This window comes from Ctenopharyngodon idella, chromosome 8, assembly GCF_019924925.1.
Source record: "Ctenopharyngodon idella isolate HZGC_01 chromosome 8, HZGC01, whole genome shotgun sequence".
Classification (NCBI taxonomy): Eukaryota; Metazoa; Chordata; class Actinopteri; order Cypriniformes; family Xenocyprididae; genus Ctenopharyngodon; species Ctenopharyngodon idella.
In genome coordinates, this window is record NC_067227.1 from 29,573,549 (window position 1) to 29,599,086 (window position 25,538).

General features: G+C 37.3%; 1 protein-coding gene across 1 annotated transcript; it reads right to left on the reverse strand.

The window, feature by feature from the left end:
• Positions 1–1,779: 1,779 nt before the first annotated feature.
• On the reverse strand, positions 1,780–24,995 carry elk1 (ETS transcription factor ELK1). The gene is made up of 9 exons (XM_051903265.1): positions 24,176–24,995; positions 18,062–18,270; positions 14,397–14,786; positions 14,067–14,222; positions 12,619–12,855; positions 12,363–12,492; positions 11,199–11,416; positions 10,502–10,603; positions 1,780–6,590 (listed from the first exon to the last, which is right to left on the reverse strand). The coding sequence occupies exons 1-9, from the start codon at positions 24,198–24,200 to the stop codon at positions 6,492–6,494; spliced, it is 1,566 nt and encodes a 521-aa protein (XP_051759225.1). The 5' UTR covers positions 24,201–24,995; the 3' UTR covers positions 1,780–6,491.
• Positions 24,996–25,538: the final 543 nt, after the last annotated feature.

Below are 25,538 nucleotides of genomic sequence, written 5' to 3' on the forward strand. Positions count from 1 at the left end.
TCAGTTTTTTGAGGAGCATTGTGGGGTTTGGTTAATCAGCGTGCTGTGTGGGGGTCTTACTGCGCCTGAGTCTTAGCTCGGCTTTAATTAATATCTATTCTCTCCTCCCTGAGGCCTGCCGTCCCGGAGGAGGCATGACATACAAAACTGAGTCCCTCAGGGATTTGTTTTTGGATTTTTTTGTTAATATTTCATGTTCTCACACCAGGAAGAGGCGTGTATTATTTCATCCAATTTCTGAGGTTGAGAAAAAAAGAGGGATTATTTGCTGTCTTTGCTCAGTCAAGTGGGTTTTTTTTTTTTTAGGCTGTTCGTGTCTTGATAATGCAATTTTTTTTAATCAAACTAATTCTATTTTAAATGACAGAGTTTATAAGGCGAGACCAATAACATTAAATTGTTGCTAAACAGTGATCTTTTTTTGCTAATACTGTAGCCTACACATTATTTACACCTTACAATCAGTTATATACATTTGTAAATAGCTAAATTATATATAACATTATGACCACCTTCCTAATATTGTGTTGGTCCCCCTTTTGCTGCCAAAACAGCCCTGACCCGTCAAGTCCACTAGATCCCTGAAGGTGTGCTGTGGTATCTGGCACCAAGATGTTAGCAGCAGATCCTTTAAGTCCTGTAAGTTGCGAGGTGGAGCCTCCATGGATCGGACTTGTTTGTTCAGCACATCCCACAGATGCTCGATTGGATTGAGATCTGGGGAATTTGGAGGCCAAGTAAACACCTTAAACTCGTTGTTGTGCTCCTCAAACCATTCCTTTACCATTTTTGCTTTGTGGCCGGGCGCATTATCCCTCTGAAAGAGGCCACAGCCACCAGGGAATACCGTTTCCATGAAAGGGTGTACATGGTCTGTAACAATGCTTAGGTAGGTGGTACGTGTCAAAGTAACATCCACATGGATGGCAGGACCCAAGGTTTCCCAGCAGAACATTGCCCAAAGCATCACACTGCCTCTGCTGGCTTGCCTTCTTCCCATAGTGCATCCTGGTGCCATGTGTTCCCCAGGTAAGCGCACCATGTGGTGTAAAAGAAAACGTGATTCATCAGACCAGGCCACCTTCTTCCATTGCTCCGTGGTCCAGTTCTGATGCTCACGTGCCCACTGTTGGCGCTTTCGGCGGTGGACAGGGGTCAGCATGGGCACCCTGACTGGTCTGCGGCTATGCAGCCACATACGCAAAAAACTGCGATGCACTGTGTATTCTGACACCTTTCTATCAGAACCAGCATTAACTTCTTGAGCAATTTGAGCTACAGTAGCTCGTCTGTTGGATCGGACCACACGGGCCAGCCTTCGCTCCCCACGTGCATCAATGTGTCTTGGCCGCCCATGACCCTGTCGCCGGTTCACCACTGCTCCTTCCTTGGACCACTTTTGATAGATACTGACCACTGCAGACCGGGAACACCCCACAAGAGCTGCAGTTTTGGAGATGCTCTGACCCAGTCATCTAGCCATCACAATTTGGCTCTTGTCAAACTCGCTCAAATCCTTACGCTTGCCCATTTTTCCTGCTTCTAATGCACCAACTTTGACGACAAAATGTTCACTTGCTGCCTAATATATCCCACCCACTAACAGGTGCTGTGATGAAGAGATTCACTTCACCTGTCAGTGGTCATAATGTTATGCCTGATTGGTGTGTATGTATATATATATATATATATATATATATATATATATATATATATATATATATATGATAGATAGATAGATAGACAGACAGATCCTGACAAAACGAATGTTAAACAAGGTAAAGAACAAAATAGCCTTTTATTCATTTTCATATTAGTTCCGAGTCTTTTTTGTCATTAGAAAACAAGATTAATATCTATCACATACACAAACAAAGTAGAATGTGCAGATGAAAAATAGTTTTGTCTCTTTCCAGTACATATAATATAGTATTTAGACAGTTCAGAAAAATAAAAGCCTCTCCGTCCCTTTATGAAATAAACTCCCAGAGAGTGATTCTCATCCGGGAAAGGGAGCTCAGGCCGCAGAGATCTGCTTCCCAACAGTCCAAGAGTCTTTCAGGACCACGTATTCGTTCTTCACACAAGTAGCATACTTTTTTTCTTTTTTTACACAAATATATGCGTAGCGCAAGATTTCCCAACACATTATTGAATATAGAATACATTAACAGTTCCCACATAACATTTCAAAGAGAAAAAACAAGTGAAAAGACTTATTACAGCATCTGACAACAGCAGATGTTCAAATTCAGTAACTTGAAAAGCAAAATGAGGCAAATGTCTTAACAGTTTTGAGCCACAATTGTTTCAACTCAATCTCCAGTTTGGTGCTTGGATTTGTGACTTCATAAGCAGGTAACAAGCATTAAACAGGTTTTCTCAATGAGAAATATTGAAATGACTGACTGTCTTACAATGGAAACTTGTACACGGTACGAAATCTGTGCTGGTATTAGGAAATAATTTAAGGACTCCTCCACAAAGGAGAACAACCGTCCCAGCCAACATCTCTACGGTCCAATCAATTATTCAATAAATGGCTTTATGTAATGTCATTTGCATAAAGGTTTCAGTGAATAGAACATTTACACATGCTGGTTACCAACAATCATTTACAATTTTTTTATTTTTGCAATTAAAACTTGCACAAATACAATTTCACAAATTTGGTTCTAATAAGAGAATAGGATTGGGGGGGGGGGATGTTTTAAATTAATATTCAATTGGAGCTTTTCTTGTTATAAGCACAATGAATCTTACTCCGCATGAAAATATTCTGGGATGACTTTAGAAAAAAAGTTTTTAGTAGCTATTAATACCAAAATCGTCACTGGACTAGCACGTACCCAGAAATCCAACTTTAAGGCCTATTTAATGTGGTATTAAGATACCCAAACAGTCTTTATAGGTCCAGAGACGTGCAGCATTAGATTCATTATCTGAAAGGGGGCAGCGTTTTCATCAACATGACAAAGGCTCATTAAAGGGATAGTTCACCCAAATATGAAAATTATCCCATGATTTACTCACCCTCAAGCCATCCTAGGTGTATATGACTATCTTCTTTCAGACGAACACAATCAGAGATATTTTTAAAAATATCCTGGCTCTTCCAAGCTTTATAATGGCAGTGAATGGCGAGATTTTGAAGCCCAAAAAAGTGCATTCATCCATTGTAAAAGTAATCCACATGGCTCCAGGGGGTTAATAAAGGCCTTCTAAAGCAAAACAATGGGTTTTATAAGAAAAATATCCATATTTAAAACTTTATTAACTATAATAACTAGCTTCTGGCAGACGGCCGTATGCATCTCTTTGCGGCGCATGACGCAATGACGAACACGGAAGAGCAGAGGATACAGCAAAACAAAACACCAGACACAAGTTAGAAGTCTAAAACAAGAATTTTTAAAGAGAAATATTGATATAAGTGAAGAGGAGCTTCAGTTTGTTGCACAGCCCTATTTGTTTAAACTGCGAGAGGCGTCTAAGCTTACGCTAATCCTACATCCCGCGTCATCAGGGGTTACTCTTGTGGCGCAAGGTCTAGCTAGTTATTTTAGATTATAAAGTGTTAAATATGGATATTTTTCTTACAAAAACCCATTGCTTTGCTTCTGAAGGCCTTTATTAACCACCTGGAGCCGTATGGATTACTTTTACAATGGATGGATGCACTTTTTTGGGCTTCAAAATCACACCCACATTCACTACCATTATAAAGCTTGGAAGAGCCAGGATATTTTTTAATATAACTCCGATTGAGTTCATCTGAAAGAAGATAGTCATATACACCTAGGATGGCTTGAGGGTGAGTAAATCATGGGATAATTTTCATTTTTGGGTGAACTATCCCTTTAATATTACAATATTAAACATTGTCTGAATTTACACAATGATTTTTAAATCATTTATTTCTGTATTTGTAAAACAGAAATAGTTTTAAATAGATATGGCTCACTATTTCTGTCTTTTAAGCTTGCTAGTTTGTAAACAACCCATGTGGGGATAAATGAAGTCATCACTATGTAATAGTTTAATTCGGGGAAGCGTGCACAGTATGCTGTCACTGTATTGATCAGTGCTGATGTACGGTAAAGGTAACAACAGCATCACAGCAGGGGAAAGAGGAGGAGTCTAGCTCAAAGACACCAGCTGTTAAAACGCATTCGCAGTGCATTACAGAGCATAGCTGCACAGACATTCAGAGGCACAAACAATCCCAGAAATCCAGACAAGCTTGAGAAGAAAGTGCCAAGACAGCTGAAAGCAGTACAGTACAGCATTAAAGATCACGAATGGGGAAAGTATTACTCGCAAATCACTAAATTCATCATCACAGTGAGTTATTTGATATTGCAGGCTTATTATTTTGCCCACTGCATGGCGTAAAAGAACCACAAGTAACTCACCAATGAAAATCAATTAGTTTTGTGTGAATTTAAGCTGATATACCGGGTCACTGAGCTTAGCATGTGGTAACGTGAGGGGGCGACTCCCGAAATGCCCCCTCGAACAGAACATTCAATGTGTCGACTTCCATGTGGCGTCCATGACATCATCTGTACATCATATCAGAGCCCACAGAGAGCTGATCTTCAAGGCTTTTCTCAATAACAAACAGTCATTCACTGAGATTAGAACAGTTCGCATTGTTCCGGACATAACAAATCAGCCATGAGTTGCACAAAATGCAAGAGAGAACAATCTGAGGACTGAGAGGCGACACGTGTAGGCAATTGCAGCATGCTACGAGCAAATCCTCCCGAATTCATTACAATTACGCAGATATCAAACCAGAAATCTCTTTAAAACAACTAAAGCACCAAATTAAAGAGCTGAAATGTTCTAAAGTGAAAGACACTGACCACTCAAATGAAAATAAGTACGTTATGTGTGAGTTTAACAAACTTGAGACAAATGAAAAGAAAAAAGGCTGCATGGCATGGAGGCAGTTACTGTCCATAAACACTGACTACAGCTTTCTGTAGAACGCTATATATAACCACCATGATTTCCCCACAGGAAACGTGAGCTTCATACACAAACTACAAGCGCTAGAAGATATGCAAATAATCGTTGGCTTTGTGTGTCAGTAGGAAAGAGTCGCAACGTATTTGCGTGTTGCTTTGACGCGTTGAATTGTTGACAGCTTTGAGGTAACAACCGTGAGTGTGATTTTAACACATCAGATGAACATAGCATAAGAGGCAGGCCGCACAGAACTACTAACAATATCAAAAGCAGCTGCAAAAATTACTTTGACTATTTACAACGCTTATTGAGTTTTACACTTATAGCTGGCAAGTCGGATTTATCAGTTATATACAGTGTCAGAAGAGAGCGTTTTGGTTCTTATAGCCCTTTGATGCGGCAGAGTAAAAATAGAAAGACGGCAAGAGAAAGAGACTAAGAAAATGTGAAACGTAAGAGAAAAAGATGCCAAGATGGATTGTATATAAACAGCTGGTCTTTGGTCTCCTCTGGCGTTTTCTTTAAAAAAAAAAAAAAGAAGCATGAAACTGCAAAGCTTCGTCATGACACTTCTGAAACCTTTGCCTGCTTTGCCAGAGAAAGGGCTCTTTGATAGAATTATTAAAAAACCAACAACCAAAACAGGAAACTGAGAACAAAAAACTGAATCTGTCAAATCTTGGAATGGGTGCAACTTATATTTACAAGAAGTAAAGGAATGATTTTATAGAAGAAAAAGGTCGATACATTCCAGATCTTGATATCATTCTGAAGCTCTTTTGTAGCTTTTCCTCCCTGGTTCCACCTCTTCAAATCCTGGGAATGGCCGTGACATTCCTCTAGCATTTTCAATGCCTCTTTAGCAAAATGGACTCCTTTGTCCATGGAAAAACACAAAATGTTTAAAACAACAGTGTGTCATATCCTTTAAAAACTGATTTGTGTCTTTGTAATGGCAAAGAAAAAAATAACCTTGCATTTAATCTGTCAGGTTTTAAATGCGTGCTTTCCATTTTCACAAAATAAAGAAGTTTTTAAGAAAGCAATGCTCCGTCTGTAAATGGCATTTCATGCCTTGATTCAATCAGAGGTTACCTCGTCTGGTCCATAACTCATAATGTTACAGTGAGAAATCAAAAATAAAGTGAGATCTCAGAGTTCCAAATTCACAATCTGAGCATTCTGGAATGTGCATCTCACGACGCACCAAGAAACATCAAAAATAAATAAATAACCGTTGATGATCATATAAAATGCAAAGGGAAAAACAAAAGAGCAAGTAGTCTATGAAATACCACCATCAAGCCCAGAACCGGGCTGCTCCGTCAACCAATCGTAAAGGACAGCTGAGAGCGCACTCCTTCTGTCGAGTCGTCACTGGAGCAGAGGCTCCGCCCAACTCAAAGCAGAACTTGTTATGGAGTGTCTCATCTTTCATTGGTCGTCCTCAGCGTCCTATTGGCTGGGGAGTGAGCCAATCACCACGGCGAGAGACAAATGAATTAAATCGCAAGTCAAGGTTTCTGTGGTCCAGGGGAGAGAACGACAGGTGTGGATAGGCCGTCCACGCTCAGTGCTGGGATCTGGATCTGATTGCTTCCGTTGGAGGGGAACTGCAAGAATGACAGCACGGTATTAATTAGGATTCAACCTTGACTTAAAAGCCTTTTTTAAAGGTACCACAATTATGGCTTATCAATCATTTTTTTAGTATTTTTTTTAGTATTTTTAGTATAAATGAAAGCACGCATTTACAGTAATACATTTACATTGGAACATTAAAATTCAAATACACAACTGGTACTGATACTTAACACAATCACTAATTAAATAAATGGATATTAAACAGACTATAATAAAAATGCAAAACTAGTCCAAAAAGAACATCTACTAAGACAGACAGGAGGCCAATCATGTAGGGTTAGGTTTAATGCCCCTGTTCCTGTAAAACTAACAACGTATAAACCTTCCAAACTCTGCACTGCTGCTATTGTCCAGCAGAGGATGCTCACATGCTTTTCTGAGGAATAGTCCAATAAAACAAAAACCTTCATAAAATTTAACACAACAGATTTGACATCCACTAAAGGAATAAGAGAAAGAGAACATGGTGAAATCACTGCAATGCAGAGCCTTATTTAAGGTTTAGTTTTCTTTTTTTTTTTGGGGGGGGGGGGAGCAATATGATAAAAGACAGTAATAAGTGATTCTATTTATTGTTATTATCAGTTATTGATAATAGTAATAATAATAAATTAATTTAATTAACTTAAAAAATAGGAGCAACAGCAATTTGATAAGACACCAACTTCAGTAATAATGACATTTATTATTATTAAATAATAATAAAACTGTAATCAACAAAATAGAGTGATGAACTGTTATTATTATCAATAGTAATAATAACAACAACAGTTTATTAGCCTAATTATAGGTTACTGTTTTATTCTATTGCTAAACAATAATACAAACAACACATAATTTAAATGAAATGTGGGAATCACTGGCTAACTTACAACAGCTTGAAACTTTTCTCATCCATTCAGAATTTACAGAAGGGTCATTGACGAATAAGGTTTTTAAAAGTGCAAAAAAACCTAATGGAGATATAATTCATTTTGAAGTTTTATTAAGTGTTAACAATGAGATAATGTGGTTTTTTATAATCAATTAACACTGCTTTTGACATTTTTTACAAGATGGACAAAATTTGTCACCAAAAAAGTCATTCGTTTTAACCAAAATTTCAGTTTTACCGAATGACACTTGGTTATACCAAATGACGATATTTTCAAACAATGCTAACAGGCTGATATCTAGCTAGATAGCTAGTTAGCTTGCTGGTTAGCTAGCAAAAGGACAATCAAACATTTTATAATTAGTTTTTAAAACATTACAACATTTTCCATGTTTTATAGCAGTTGTACCGAATGACCAGATGTTTCAGGACATGCGTATGAGCAAGTGAAAACATTAATTTTTCAAATAGTTAAGAGAGAGTTAATTACTTTGCTTCATGACCATGTGGTCCTCTGCAGGTGTCTGAATGATGACACATCCTGTCACATGATATTGACCACATGACTTTATCCAAAATGGTCCCTTTATATTGGTAACGCCGAATGAAATTCATTCTTACTCATAACAAAGCAATGACTTTTACACATAATTTTAATACCATTTTGTACTATGTTGATATATGTTATAAAATCATGCCAGAATAAAAAAATATATACATTTATTACATTTTACGATATTTTAATCACAAATGAAATGGCTGTATTGGCCTTTGGACGGTTAAACCAAATGACCTTCTGACACTTCAAAATTTCTAAAATACCTTTATATGTAGCAAAATATAATTAAAACCTTTTGGATTTAATAAGAGAGATCTAGTTGTACTACCTTACATACTTTGGATGTCATAACTTTGTTTTTTTATAATTATTAAGGCCTTAAGACCATTTATCAACCAAAAAATACTCCATTGTAATGAAGTGGTTCTCAAACTTTTTTGGTGGCACCCCACCTTTAGAAAATCTGCTAGCCAGCTGGCCACTTCTAACTACCAAATAATTTCACTAAAAAGTATGAAATTATTAGGGGTTAAACAGATCATTGTTGATACGTGACGGAACAGGCTCCACAGTTCAGATAGCGCGCAAACTCCAAATTGATTGCTCTTTCATGTCTCCTTGCACTTGAATGGACACATACACACAAAAAAATGTTAAAATACCCGTCTCTGCAAATATTCTCACAATTGGTTGTGCTTCCGCAAGACCACCTTCCGTATTCTTCAAAAAGTAAGTTGAATAGGGAAGGTGTAGGACATACAGCGTAAGCTTTTTGAAGAATAAGGAAGGCGGTCTGGCAGAAGCACTTGCGAGGCGATCATTTGTGTTTATAAAGCATATACATTTTTTTTTTTTTTTTAGAAAATGACCAATCGTTTCACTAGATAAGACCCTTATTCCTCATCTGGTATCGTTTAAAGCCCTTTGAAGCTTCACTGAAACTGTAATTTTGACCTTCAACTGTTTGGGGCCAATTGAAGTCCACTATAAGGAGAAAAAAATCCTGGAATGTTTTCATCATGTTTTCATTATCAGGAAATTTTTATTTGAAAGTGAACTAATCCTTTAAGTGAACGCGGAGAGTTGAGAAAGTAATCGGATGTGTATCATTATTTTGGATCCGTGTGTGGGGTCTTAAAGTGACTGCAGCCTATAAATACCTGCTGTTGTCTGTCACTGATGTTAATCAAACAACAAAACACAGCTTTAACAAAGATTAATCTATATTAAATTTATACAGTGAACATAGTGTTATTTTACATTTAATTATTACATTTTTGTACCCAAAATATATACCACAGTTATACCTTTCTTTATTTGTAACGTTGTTATATTGAATGCTTGTAATTAGTGTATTTGTTCTTTTTACTGACTGTTGTTCACTTGCATTTAATAATGTTCGAACTTTATTAGTTAGGTTAGTAGTTTTTGGTGTGGTATCAGAGTACTTAAAGTGAGTTTTAAATGGAAAGCAAAGTTACACCCCAATTTTTTTTTCTTGCTGATGCGAAAAATGATCCAATCCGTGACTCAAAAACCGTAATATGATCCGAACCTTGAATTTTGTGATCCATTGAACCATTAGTAAAAAAAATTTTTTTATTGAAAAACCTGCAGTTGTTTCACAAAAAAATATATAAAAATATAAAAACAAGCAAGATTATTAGTGCATATTATCAAAAATTTTAATTTAAATGAATATTTCAGTGAGCTCAGCTTTTTGTTAGTCTTCTAGCCAGAACATGGCAGGGGAGCGGAGAGTTCACAATAACAGCTTGTGATGCCATCCACTGAAGAGATTTTTTCTATGGCGAGGAAATTCTATGTCGGACTTGTTCAGACGGTGCGAAGTCAACGTTCTGAAGAAGAAAGAATCAGAGGAACTGGCATTCGGTGTCGCTTCATAAAGGCAAAGAGCCAACCGCCATTCACACACTCAAACACGGTTGCCATGGCTGTTTTCTGTTGTTGTTGTTTTGTTTTTCTGCGGATCTCCCGCATGCCCCACACTTTGAGAACCACTCATGCAATGTCCTTTTCATGCCTAGTATTTCAAAATATATAATTATCACAAGACTATTTGGTGGAAAAAGTCATCTTTTTGTTCTCTACACTTCTCTGCCCCAGCTTGTTTCCTAATCAAGCTTTCTAATAAACCTACCATTGTATACTATGAATACAGCTGGCTCTGTGACAGTGCGTATGTATCTCTATTGTAAGTAGCTTTGGATAAAAGTGTCTGCTAAATGTGAAAATTAGACATCGGGTACCATGATAATTAGAAAAGTTTGAAAAATATGTCATATGTTGTGATGTATTTGATGGTTATGAATGGAGTGGGCAGAGAGTAAATTCTCAGCCATGCGATGAGCCGAGGGAGTGTGAGGAGACAGATGGTGTGCTGCTGCCATGCTGTGGATGGAAACTGTGTGGACAGGAAGTCTCACCTGGAAGGAGAGCTTGGCAGGGCTGCGTGGAGCGATAGGACTGAGCGTGCTCCAGAAGTGAATGGTTGATGGCAGTGGACTCGGTGTCAACAGCACTGGAGTCTAAGTGAGAGAGAGAGAGAACTGAAGAGCTTGTGTGTGTGTGTGCGTGTATGAACCATTTTCCAAGGTCATTATGTTGTGTCTCTTTGTTCTTGGTTATCTGGTAACACAAGCATTCGTATCTCTCTGGCTTTGTTAAAAATCACATTGAGACTGTGTGAATACGAGCTTGGTACATGTGAAGCATCCATTCATACCACACAAATGCTATTGTTGCCTCCCACAACAAAAAATAAACAAGATATTTCTGATAATTATAAAAATTATGGCATAAGCAAAGATCTAGCTCTTAAAAACACCCAAACACAACTCCATTGAAAGAATGTAAGATAATGTTGAAGCTCTGTAATAGTCATTTAAAAGTCATCTTTTTGTGCTTTCTATATGGTAAAAGAGGGCATTGTGTTGAAAACAGGGCTTGTGGGTTTCGTCTTAATAATGCCACTACAAGCAGCACTAATTAAATTCCATCAAATAGTGCAAACAACTTTAAATTTGTTAACTGAATTAGATGCATTTAAAAAGGCACAAAAATGCACATTTACATGTTAGCACATCTTTTTAAACAATCATAGTAATGAACTGGATGGCTCACCAGGGCATGGGAGGTGATGACTGTGGGTGTTAAGGTGTTTGTGGCACTGCCAGGGGCCAGCAGGCTGTTGACCGCTGCATTGACCTTATCCAGTGAGAGTCCAGGGGGCAGCAGTGTAGACGAGGATGGCAGCTCCAGCACACGTGGCTTCTTCGATTTAGGAGGCTGGACTTCCTGCGTGCTCGTCGGGAGGGAGGCTGATGCCGTATTGGTGTCCTCTGAAAACAGTTTTGAATGAAGAGCTAAAACTGGCAGTTGATTTTTAAACACTGGGGTCTTTGTTGACCTATTACTATGTTGAATAACTGTAAAGCATGGCTTGAAGTTGTTTATCGTTTTAATAAACATGTGGGATCAGTAATATGATAAAAAGACATCTACATTTGTTAATGAACTAATCACGATAAACAATACTTCCACCAATATATACTACTGGAGTAGTTTGAGGTCAGTAAGATTTTTTTAAGGAAATTAATGCTTTTATTCAGCAAGGATGCATTAAATTGATCAAAAGTGAAAGTAAAGACATTTATAATGTTACAAAAGATTTCTATTTCAAATAAATGCTGTTCTTTAGAACTTTCAAATAATCCTAAAACATTTATCATGGTAACTGTTTTTAAGATGTTCTTAAAATGTTTCTTGACTCTTTCAGTCTGGTCCATACTCCATAATTTTACGGTGATAAATCCAAAATAAAGTGAGTTCCAAAGTGACACTGAAGACTGGAGTAATGATGCTGAAAATTCAGCTTTGATCACAGGAGTAAATAACATTTTTAAATATATTAAAATAGAAAACAGTTATTTTAAATTGTTACAATACTTCACAATACTACTGTTTTTACTGAATTTTTAATTAAATCATTTAGCCTTGGTGAGCAGAAGAGATTTCTTTCAAAAACAGCAATTAATTAGCTTAACACTAGGCTGTTTACGGTTGCCAAGCAAATTGAAGTATTAATATGGAGTTTATTTGATGTCTCTTTTATAATTGAGACTAAAACGCTAAGGAATGAGATACCATTTACAAAAAGATTCACTTGGAATTAGTAAATGTAGATCAGGCAGCTGCTATGAGCATCACCAGCTATTCTGAGCTCAAAGTCTTTTTAATGAACCAGAATCAACCAGAACATTTATTCAAACAGAACTTTTAACTAACCGGGTAGCTCAGGCTTCTCTTTCACTTCTCCTTCTCCAACCGGCTGGGCCACTGGCTCCACGCAGGGTGATGGGGCATCCACAGGAATTGGGGCATCTGTAACTCCAGGGACAGGCACTGTGGACACCGGCTGAGTATGGCAAATAAAATAAATAAATTACTCTTGCATTTCATTCCAGCCAAACATTTTTTTCCCCCCTTTTTTTGGATGTTGTACACTGAATAATTCATAAATGACTGTGACATGTCTGTACACCTCAACATCTGGTTTTTCATCCAGATCGACAATCTCCAGCAAGTCTTCCTCAGGTGGGAGATTGGACTCTTTGGCCAGCCCGACAGGAGGAGGCTTTATGACCACAAACACAGGCTGAGAGGGGTTGACAACACATTCGCCATGAGCCAGAGGAATGAGCGAGGTCAGAGAGCTGGGATCGGACAAGTAGATCTGTGGTGGGTCACCCAAACTCTGGCTCTTCTGTGCTTGAGCATTCTGTGGGATGGATAGATGAATTTAAAACAGTGTTTTTATGCACAGATGTCTTAATAATAACAGTATTTAAAGGATTAGTTCACTTCAGAATTAAAATCATGCCCATGTAATCAAAGATGTTTATGTGTTTCTTTCTTCACTCGAAAAGAAATTAAGGTTTTTGAGGAAAACATTCCAGGATTTTTCTCCATATAGTGAAATTCAACAGTTACCAAAGGGTTGAAGGTCCAAATTGCAGTTTCAGTGCAGTTTCAAATTTAAAAAATTATACTTTTTAACCACAAATGCTCATCTTGAAATACCTCTGCGAAGTGCCACGCATTGCATAATCACGTTGGAAAGGTCATGTAGGCGGAAGGTAGGGTAGGGCGAAAAACTCATTTTCATCTTCAACATCGTTGTTTTACCTTTTTTTGTAAAAGCCGTTTGACTTAAGTCTTTGCACGTTTGCTTTGTACTTCAGCTTACGCTATGCGTGACCTTTGCAACGTGATTACGTAACGCGTAAGTTGTGGATGCGCAGTGCAGAGCTAGTGCAAGAAGAGCATTTGTGGTTTAAAAGTATATAATTTTTATCTTTTTTTAGAAAATGACAGATCGTTTCACTAGCTATGACCCTTATTCCTCGTCTGGGATCATGTAGAGCCCTTTGAAGCAGCACTGAAACTGCAATTTGGACCTTCAACCCGTTGTACCCTGTTGAAGTCCACTATATGGAGAAAAATCCTGAAATGTTAATTTCTTTTCGACTGAAGAAAGAAAGACTTAAACATCTTGGATGACATTGGGGTGAGTAAATTATCAGGAACTGATCCTTTAGCATGGGTGTTGGATCACCAGCTGATTAGCTGACTTTTAGAAATTTTCCAAGAATCATAATGCATAATCTTTTATAAATCTGCCTATTAATATCATGTTGACCAGGAGGCTACAATGAGTGCTTCAATGAGCAATGAGTAAAAACTAGTTTGTAACTATTTTACTTCCATATTGTGACATTTTCAAGTGCAACAAACAACATTTTTGTATGGAACTTGATTTTATTAATTGGGAAAAGGGCTTGAATGAATGCAATGCAATTTCTGACACTATCAGAACTTTGTCAGAGGCTGAGATTCACTGTAAATATAATTAGCATGACTGCCATCAGTAAACGTGTCGCACAGAGCAATCAAAGACTGACGATTTTGACTACAATAAGCAATTCTTACTGTGGTTGCAGTGGCTGAGCCAGAGGGCGTCTGGGGGCTGAGGGCGGGCGTAGCACATGGGGATGGGTGGGTCACTATCACCTGCAAGCTGCTGCTCTCCACAGTCGACTGGGCCTGAACAGATCCCTGCTGTCCTTCTGTCTGACACATTCGCATCTGCAACGTACACATACAAAATCTCTGTGAATCAAATACTTGATGTGCCTCACAAGGTTTTGCAACCCGTTGATAAATCGTTTAACTAATAACTTGTGTCATCTGAGAGGATTTATTACAGAATTAAAAACATCAGATCAGAGATTTAAATATGAAATCCAGAATAAAGCTGACCTCATGCACTGTGCGGTCCAGAGGGGCAGGTTTGGGGCTGCCGTCACTCAATACGTGCTCGGTTTTGATGAATTTGGAAGAGGTTTTGCAGGGCGTCTGCAAGGACTGGATGGTGAAAGTGGAGTAAAGACCAGACTTCATGTAATCGTTGCGGGAGCTGCGTTGAACCGAGCTGGGCGAGGAGCGCTGAACCTGCAGGCTCTTGGAGAGACACGTGTTGGTGGTGTTAGCAGCACCTATAGGTTTGGTCTGAATGGACGACTCCAATTTCTCCCCCGCAGTGGCCCTCTGTGAATCCTCAGGACTTCTCAGACCATCAGCAGAGTTGGGATCCGGAAAGGTCACAAACTTGTAGACGAATTTCTGGCCGCTAACTTTCTTAATAATATTCTGTGGGAGTATGAAGAAGCATTTTGAGTAAATAATGTCAAATTATGTTTAATTCCATTTATTTAATCTCATTTGCTATCATTAAATTATTATATCAAAAATATAGCCTATAATACTGTTCAAAAGTTTGGGGTCAAAAAGGTTTTTTGAAAGGAGTCTCTTATGCTCATTATAGCAGTATATATTTGATCTAAAATACAGTACAATACCTTTATTTCAATATATTTTAAAATGCAATTTATTCCTGTGATGCAAAGCTGAATTACATTACTCCAGTCTTCAGTGTCACGTGATCCTTCAGAAATCATTTTAATACGCTGATTTGCTGCTCAAGAAACATTTCTAATTATTATCAGTGTTAAAAACTGTTTAACCCTCAAAAACTGAGACGGCCGCCGGCGGCCAAAAAGAACTATCGTTATAAAATGTTTAATAACTTTTGAACCGCTAATCAAATCTGTATGCTTTAAAATGTTCCGTAAAGAAGAGATTCTCGGCTTTTCAGTGATATCGCATTTATCTCATTCTGACATTCAGAGGCTCCATGGTGAGACTGGTTACGTCATCAAAATCTGCAGCATGTGGTTTGTTCCTCTAAGCCAAACAGGAACGATTGTTGATGCCTAGTCCCACCTCCTATGCCCAGATTGGTTCAAACCGTCATCATCTCAACCAATAAACATAGGTTTTGGTCATTTGAACCACGATACTATCATGTTTCTTTGGAAGTATGAATAAGTGCAAATTGAAAGTATTTGCGTGCGCATGTATCTGCGTGTATGAAAACAAACACAAAAATTACAGATTTGAATGAGAACACTCATGTTAAAGTATGACTTTGACATAACATGAACCAAAATTGAGGATAAAACAGTTTCACATCGGACAAGTTATTGCAATTTATGTTTTCAAACGTGTCTCTACGCAGTCTCCGGTGCAATCAAATGCGACGCGAACGTGAGGAGTACAGCCACAGGACTGCTCTGGTTGGTTGTTATATTATCTAAATACTTATTTTATAGTTTGTGAAGATCATTAACATTAGTAGTTCAGTTGAACTACTTATTTTTCTCTCTTATTTTGTGTGTATTTTGTGAAAAAACCTTTGCACTGTTTTTATTTTCGTTGCACAAGACAATTTTCATAATTGTTTTCATTACTTGCAACACTATTTGTTTTTATTCATGTTCAGATTGAAAATATATTTCTCTAATAAGTCACTTTTGCTTTAGTGTTCTGTTGTATAACATTTTTTTGTATTAATTGTACTCCCTGGTCTTTTTGGACACACATTATCAATAAATAAAGTACACCTGTTTATCCCTAAATAGTAATATTGTAGTTTTATCTAGAGTAATATTGTAACAAATGGCTATAACTTGCTTAGAGATTGTTAAATTTATACAAAATTTCATCTGAAAGTTTAAAACATCCAAATATAACTTTTTAAAAGAAAAAATTCAAACTTCAGGAGGTTTTGTGTGAGATTTTTGCTGGCGTTTTTTTGAAATTCTGGGAATTGTATCCATTCTCAGACAAAATAAATGTAAAATTGGCACTTTAAATGAGCTAAACTGAAACTTCAAGTTGTCCTGTTTAAAATGATATATGGCACTTGATGCTGACTGCTAGAATGGGTTAGAAAACCAGAGAAAAGTGCAGGCGAGTCAGGAGCCCCAAAAATGCTCTAGGTCTTTAAGGGTTAAAACAGTTGGGCAAAACCCGATATGTGTCAGTATATTAGATTTGTGCATTAGGTCTTAAAGTGACAGAAGCTTAATATACAGTAAAACCAAAAATTATTCAGATAATTTCATATTTATTTTTGATATTTTTGATATATTTTTACTAGTGGGTGCCGGACACTATAGTTCATTTATGTAAATGAGGATAGCAAAATAAAGTAAACTGTGACATATACCCATAAATTCTTCATACAGTGGACTACCAGTAAAATTGATAAAAATTTGGAACCAAAAATTATTCAGACACTTTGACCTGACCATGTTTTGCTTAAGTGTTATCTGACATAATTAAGATTATTTTTTTCTGACACAGTTTAACTCTGAGATCTTCTCATATTTTATTACCATTTTTTTTTTAACTATAGTGAATAAGCTGTAATAATGAATGAAATGTTCAAGGTGTCTTAATACATTTTGGTTTGACTGTACCTGCTGCCATCAGTGTTATTAATGTTAATCAAACAACAAAAGACAAAGAGAAAATTACTCACTGCTCTTGACTGAATGAACTTTTGTATCTTTAATAAGAATCAGTTTATATTTAATTTATACAGTAAACACTATGCAGTGATTTATTGTTACATTTATTCAATTTCTGTAGCATTTCTTACTATATCTTGAATAAATATGCTGTACATGAAAAACAGTTTATTTACTGTATCTGTCCTATTGTCTGTAATGTGCTTTCTCCCCCTTTTTTTTAATAACAAAAATAAAATAACAAAAATAGATATACTGTGATGTATATCGTTATTGTGAAATAAAATTTCTCATATCATGAAAAAAGACTTTGATCATACCATCCCTAATTAGGATCACTGTTTGTGAACCCAATGAAACTGACCCAATGCCAATTCACAGTTTTAGGGACTGTTAACACCTGGTCACTTCTTGAATTTTTAATGCTCAGATAGCTATCTGATTTATCAAAATGATTCCATTTATACTTGGCCACATAAATGTGTCTCCGCAAAACAGATATAAATCCGATCTTCATTTCCCGCACTATTTGCAGATTTAATGGAGTTCACATCACCAAAAGCAACAAATATGAGCTGCATTTTATTGATCATCAGCTAACTTCAAAATAAAAGACTGCAATAGGAGAGATCACGGCAACAGCACTGGTAAGATCATTTAGACTCACTACTTTTAATGAAGATGATTGTGTTTTGAGCATCTGCGACTTACTTTCAGTTTCATTTGCGGCAGTTTGCACGTTGGCTTTCTGAAGAGATACTCAGCTACTCATCTGCGGCGACACGTTTATTTTTTTAGCATTTTTGAGAGGAGTAAAATTTACATATGTGGTTTCAACAACCAGATGCATTTAGACTTGTTCAGTTTTGACTGGAATGCATCCCCCCAGACCACCTCCTGAAGTGGTTTCAGTGATCAAATTTAAATCTGTCTCGATGTGTTTCAGAGGGCATTTGCATCTGGTCTTTTCACGATCGGATAGTTGTCCGATCAAAGAAAATGCATGAAGTGACCAGGTGTAAACACTCCCACAGTGATTTCTGTTCATACCTTGTCATAGTAGTAACGAAGTGCCCTGCTCAGTTTATCATAGTTCATGTTGGTTTTGTTCTTGCGAAGCCCCCAGAGTCTGGCCACCTCCTCAGCATCCAGCAGTTTGAATTCCCCATCCCCAGACGTCCAGGAGATCAGGTGCTTCTGACTCTGATCCTCCAGCAGGTGTAGCAGGAACTGCCACAATGTAATGGATGGATCCATCGCTACAGGGCAAAGAAAACAGACTATGTTAACCGGGCTTAGTATGTTAACATTATACAAGATTTGAAAAAGGGACTACTACAAAATACTATGCAATTACTACTAACTAAATGTAAAACAACCTGCAATTACTAATGTTTTTGTTCACTTTAATATATGCAGACAATGCATCAAGCCATATGTGCTGTAAAAACAGAGATACTGGTTTTTACTAGCTATGTTGCAAAAAATATATCTAAAATACCTAGATTTCACTAACATGGTAAATATGTTCTGGAACAGCAGATATGTTAGAGAAAAACAGCCTTTTAGGAATTAAACTGAATACAGTAAACTAATTAAATCCCCTTTCTTTAGACATTTTTATGGTTGGATTGAGTGGATGAGTGTAAATGGAGAGTGAACATTTTATCTGCAGTGACATCGAGGGAAAACAGGCAAGAATTAATGGTGCTACAGTCAGCAGAGGACGTGTATCACAAGTTCAGGAAGAACATGTTGAGAATGCAAATTAACCCTATTACCATTCCCCCCTCATTTACGTAACTCATAAGCAACACCTTAGAAACGATCACCATGGTAAAAGCATTTAAGCAACAGTTTCTAAGGAATAAAAAAGACCCCGCCACCTTTTAAGCACACTGAACCAAATAAATCACAGGGAATTGCTGATGACAATGAAGGGAACCACTTCCATTTTAACCCAGCGCATAAAATCTCATTAATTAATACCGTCATTAAAATGAGCTGTAAGTGATTGAGTGAGTGCATTCATTATCAGTAAAATGTCTTCAATAAATAGTGTCAATCTAGAACTGAAACACCAGAAGAATATTCAGTGGGCAGATTGTACAACCACACACCAAGGCAAACAGAGGGTTTTACAAAGCTGTAGTTGAGGATTTAAATGTCATATTGTCCTGTTAGCCCATTATCTACACTTACTCATCAAATAAACATCACACTGCAAGACTGCTAAAATTACTCATTTCCATACAGGCTGACAACAACAACAACAACAACAAAAAAAAGTTTTGAAGACATCTCTATAACACGTAATTGTTCCTGCTAGAAATACGTACAATAATTATGGATTATGCATGTAGATTATTAGCATTTGAAGAACAAATCAGGACTTGAAAGTCAAATTAATTTGACCACTATTGGTGAAAAGAGAATAACCCTCAATGTTATTTATCATGTAATATTTTATAAAATATTACATGAAAGATTTGTCTGACATCTCGCTTTAGTTTTAAGCAATTAATATGAATAGATCAATTATATGGAAGAGGATTAGGGCCAAGCAACAATAAAAAAATAAAACCATCTCGAGATTAAAGTCATTATAATAAATTTTGAGAAAAAAAAAAAAATCGAAATACAATGTTGAGAATAAAATTATTAAATTTTGAGAATAAAGTTGCTGTTTAATAAAAAAAAACTTGTTAAATTTCGAGAAAAAGTCGAAATAAAATTGACAATATTTTTTTCTCAAAATTTAACTAGTTTTTTCTCGAAACAAACTTTATTCTCAAAATTTAATAAATTGATCTTGACATTTTGAGTTTTTTCTAGAAATTTAACGACTTTAATCTCAAGATGGTTTTATTTTTTATTATTACTTGGCCCTAATCCTCTTCCATGCAATTAAAAATGTGTTAAATGTAGATTTTGTTTTATTTTGTACAAATGCAAGAGTTGAACATTATGCATACAAATGCCTAGTAATAAACATAATGAAATATAATAAAAAGTGCTTGTGTAATTACACTGTAAAATGAACGCAAAAATAATAATTTTCTATAGATGAACAATATACAGGTGCTGGTCATATAATTAGAATATCATCAAAAAGTTGATTTATTTCACTAATTCCATTTAAAAAGTGAAACTTGTATATTATATTCATTCATTACACACAGACTGATATATTTCAAATGTTCATTTCTTTTAATTTTGATAATTATAACTGACAACTAAGGAAAATCCCAAATTCAGTATCTCAGAAAATTAGAATATTACTTAAGACCAATACAAAGAAAGGATTTTCAGAATTCTTGGCCAACTGAAAAGTATGAACATGAAAAGTATGAGCATGTACAGCACTCAACACTTAGTTGGGGCTCCTTTTGCCTGAATTACTGCAGCAATGCGGCGTGGCTTGGAGTCGATCAGTCTGTGGCACTGCTCAGGTGTTATAAGAGCCCAGGTTGCTCTGATAGTGGCCTTCAGCTCTTCTGCATTGTTGGGTCTGGCATATCGCATCTTCCTCTTCACAATACGGTCAGGTCAGGCGAGTTTGCTTGCCAATTAAGAACAGGGATACCATGGTCCTTAAACCAGGTACTGGTAGCTTTGGCACTGTGTGCAGGTGCCAAGTCCTGTTGGAAAATGAAATCTGCATCTCCATAAAGTTGGTCAGCAGCAGGAAGCTTGAAGTGCTCTAAAACTTCCTGGTATACGGCTGCGTTGACCTTGGACCTCAGAAAACACAGTGGACCAACACCACCAGATGACATGGCACCCCAAACCATCACTGACTGTGGAAACTTTACACTGGACCTCAAGCAACGTGGATTGTGTGCCTCTCCTCTCTTCCTCCAGGCTCTGGGACCCTGATTTCCAAAGGAAATGCAAAATTTACTTTCATCAGAGAACATAACTTTGGACCACTCAGCAGCAGTCCAGTCCTTTTTGTCTTTAGCCCAGGCGAGACGCTTCTGACGCTGTCTGTTGTTCAAGAGTGGCTTGACACAAGGAATGCGACAGCTGAAACCCATGTCTTGCGTACGTCTGTGCGTAGTGGTTCTTGAAGCACTGACTCCAGCTGCAGTCCACTCTTTGTGAATCTCCCCCACATTTTTGAATGGGTTTATGTTTCACAATCCTCTCCAGTGTGCGGTTATCCCTATTGCTTGTACACTTTTTTCTACCACATCTTTTCCTTCCCTTCGCCTCTCTATTAATGTGCTTGGACACAGAGCTCTGTGAACAGCCAGTCTCTTTTGCAATGACCTTTTGTGTCTTGCCCTCCTTGTGCAAGGTGTCAGTGGTCATCTTTTGGACAACTGTCAAGTCAGCAGTCTTCCCCATGATTGTGTAGCCTACAGAACTAGACTGAGAGACCATTTAAAGGCCTTTGCAGGTGTTTTGAGTTAATTAGCTGATTAGAGTGTGGCACCAAGTGTCTTCAATATTGAACCTTTTCACAATATTCTAATTTTCTGAGATACTGAATTTGGGATTTTCCTTAGTTGTCAGTTATAATCATCAAAATTAAAAGAAATAAACATTTGAAATATATCAGTTTGTGTGTAATGAATGAATATAATATACAAGTTTCACTTTTTGAATGGAATTAGTGAAATAAATCAATTTTTTGATGATATTCTAATTATATGACCAGCACCTGTATATCTGTACCATACCAGTTATGTGTGAAGATTGTTTATCTAAGATTTCATGCCATCTTTAGATTTCAGATTTCTTTAGCCATTATAGAATTTTAACATAAAAAATAGCATTCAATTTCAACAAATATTTAAGAGCCTTTAAGAGTCCCACCCATATGATAGGAATTTCTCATCTCCACAATTTAACCTTTTCATCAACTATTCAGCTCAAAATGAATAGTTACCAATATTTTATACTGTACTTTATAATATTGTGATGTCTAAATTCACTTAATCATCACAAAGTTGATTTGACATTGACAAGAATGACTGGTTTTAGTTTTTAAGTATAGATGTATACTAAAAGACATAAATTAGAAAATAGTATAAGCTTGACATACCAGACAGAATTTTAATCTAGGTGCATGATGCATCCCATTGCAAAAACAAAGCCAGCTGTTTAAAGTGCCCCATCATGCTTTTTCGAATATTACCGAATAGTTTTAAAGATCAAAGTGCACAACAAATAGTTATTGTCTCCTAAAAGAAAGAAACGATTCTGAACTGCCAAAACAAGTTGTCAGTAATTCCAGTTTCAAATTTGCATAATGCCAGTCTATGGTATTCACTGGCTGCTTGCAAATAACATCTGCTTTGACCTTCAAACACTGTAGTTATAGTTCATGCTGTTGACATGTCAAGAAGACGCCGTTTTTCAGCACTGCGAATCCACTTGCACGCACTTACAAAGGATGAGGACCCGACGCCATCATTACTGTTCGTATCACTGTGTATCAAGTGCTGAGGAAGCCTCCGGAGCTGAAATTCAGATATGGTAATGAGTGTTTTAGTTCCGACACACTCTGTAAGAGGTAGACCAATCACAACAAACTGAGCCATCCGACCAATCAGAGCAGAGTAGGCTTGAGGTAAGGAGGAGTTTAGAGAGACTGAATCTTCGAACGAACTGTTTTCAGACTCTTTGAGAAATGAGGTGATGCTGTAATGTATATTATGAGAATATTAAAGTGTTTTTTGACCTTGGATGCATGTAAATCTCCTGTAGGAGACCTCTAAAACAAAATTAGGATCCTTTAAAAATAGCATAAAAGGGGCACTTTAAAAGAATGAGCAGCATCATGATAAACTCAAATATAATGTGGCAATATAAATAATAAAGTGCTTTAAAGGCAGCGTTAACGGTAAAACAAACAGCTTCATATTTTTCTGAAAGCACAATAACACATTGAAGCGTTCATGAAAAACATACTGCTGTGGTGATTTAACCACACACTTTCATTAAAAAATACTGGCATCCAAATATAACAGCAAAAATAACCATAGGGTCACTGTATTTCAGATAAAAATGTCAAAACCAAAACCAAAGAATCAGATGTCTTATTTACACTTTGATTATTCCCTGCTTCAGCATGACTAATCAAGGGACTAACACTGCGCAGCTTGCCTTAGTCTAATGCCTCATAAATCAGCCTGTACATCTGAGAAAAGCAAACAAAATCCGGCACTGAACAACACAGATCTGTTTTCCCCGTCAGACCTTATTGCCTTAGGACTGTTCGGGGACCTCAATCCTCAATAGTCAATTATCTTGAGTTCTCAGGCTGCATGATGACTTATAGCCAATGAATGAATTGCCATCAGAAAGAGCCAGACAGGACCATGATGTGAGCAGAATTAATCCAGTGCTAAAATACTAAACAAATCCCTATCTCCAATAAACATGAACTCTTGTATTAAATGGGGCTCATAGTAGATCCTAGAGGTTCATCAATGTTCCCACCCTGTATCCTTGGGTTTACATGCGGTCTGCTGGTTGATATCAAGATGACACTGGTTTTATTTACACAAACAAACAAACACAGTAGAGAAATGCTGACATATGCATTGCACAATCATGTTCAATGTACGTTTGGAAAGCAGCATTTGCATGTTTTCAGAGTAATCATAAAGCACTTGTTGTACAAAAGAAACAGTAAAGGAGCTTGTTTGACAGCTCAAGATCGAAATATTTAATATACAATAAACAACTGAAACCAATTCAATTCTGTTAAAATTATATTCTAAATCTTTTGCTGGTTGATTAGTCAAAAATAACCAGGAGGCAAACAAGTCAGCCGAACACTGATATACTGTATTTGATTCAGAAACAGCGGCATGTGGGGACACTGTCAGACATTTGGATTGCAAAACATGTACTCAAACACAGTTGAGGTGCATCAGGCTTCCAACATGTTTTGTTAACCCACCCTGACCAAAATAAGGAGTAAATACTACTAATATGGTGGTCCCTTTAATACTTTTTGGACAATCACGTTGATTTGAACACAACGTTCTGGCTCACACCAGCATCCAACTCATGGACAAATTAACTGTGAATAAAAGAGAGCGAGTTGTGAATGTATCTGGCTTTATTTGCCTAACAAGCACTTTATTAAACTCGAATGCAATCTTTCCTCCATGTCCAACCTCCTTGAAGTGGAATAAAACTTACCGCTGATCAGCGGGTTGGACTCCATCTCTCCCAAATAAATGTGTTTATGGGCCGTTTTATTCTTTGGAGATTAATTCACGTCCATAACTGTGCTTGCTGGGTGTCAAAAGTCGGCGATTTAATTGCGTTTGGCTGTTATGTAACACATGCACCTCTCCCTCCATGTTAGTTGACATTAGCAGCTAAGTCGCTAGCTCACGTTAGCTCAGGCTGCCTGCGCGTGCAGCGTTCCTGTCAGACGGACGGTAGACTTCTTCAAACGTCAAAATACTCCAGTAAAATCGACCAGGGCCGCGGTTTAAAAGGTGTAATGTCACGCCCTGCGTTTAAAGTAATAAAGAAACAGTAATTTGGGGTTCATTCCAGTGTGGTGGACTGTCAGGAAGGGCAAATAAAACGAGACCCTTGATCAGGTAGCCGTTGGTCCGTCCACTTCGGCGCGAAGCGCGCGATCTTCCCTCCCTCAGCGGTGTCCAAGCAACGGACGGAAAGTCCTCGAGCTCTAGCCAACGGCAAGCGCGGCTGCACTGTTGGTTTAAAGAGCTCAAAATAACGGGGTAGTAAAAGACAGAGCGCTCCCTTCCGAAGTTTTTTTTTTTAACAACAACAACAACCTCTGCTCTGCTCTGCTTTCCCCCTCTTTGCTTCCTGTTTCCACGAACGCCTTCGAATACTTGTTTCTTTTTTTCCACCTCTCTTTGGTCCGCGAGTCCCCTGTGCGGCCGTGACGTCACTGCACAGGCATGACGTGAGTCGAGCAAAATGAATGAGGACAAACTTTTGTGATTTCTTCTAATGAAGAGACTTTTTATTCAGCACCAAGGTCGAATGAAAATCTTTACACAAAGAAAATACATATGAACCTCTCTCTCTCTCTCACACACACACACACACAGTCAAGTGCGAGCCACAGGTTGCTGCTGCAGGGCTGGCCGGAAATGTTGCCTGCACACATAATGCAGGGGTTTTCCAGGGGGGCCGCAAGAGAGTGCTAGGGGGTCCGTAGAAAAGTTTAGAGAGAAACAGTGTAAAAAAAAAATGCATTAACTATCCATAAATAAATGTGATCAAAATAAATAAATACTTAAAATAAAAAAATATTATATATTTAAGTAAATAAATACATTTGTACAGTACTATAGTAAGTAGAAACTAAATTAATAATGTACATAAACAGAATATTTTCCATTTATGTTTTCACAGTACAAATTTAGGTCTTTAAACAGGATAATTTATAGCTGACGATTAAATTTTAGGATGGGGAGTCCTTGCACGAGGTTGATCATATTTGGGTGTCCGTGAGAAACCCCCGACATAATGTATACTGCATATATAATAGAATAATATAGGAAGCATAAATGAT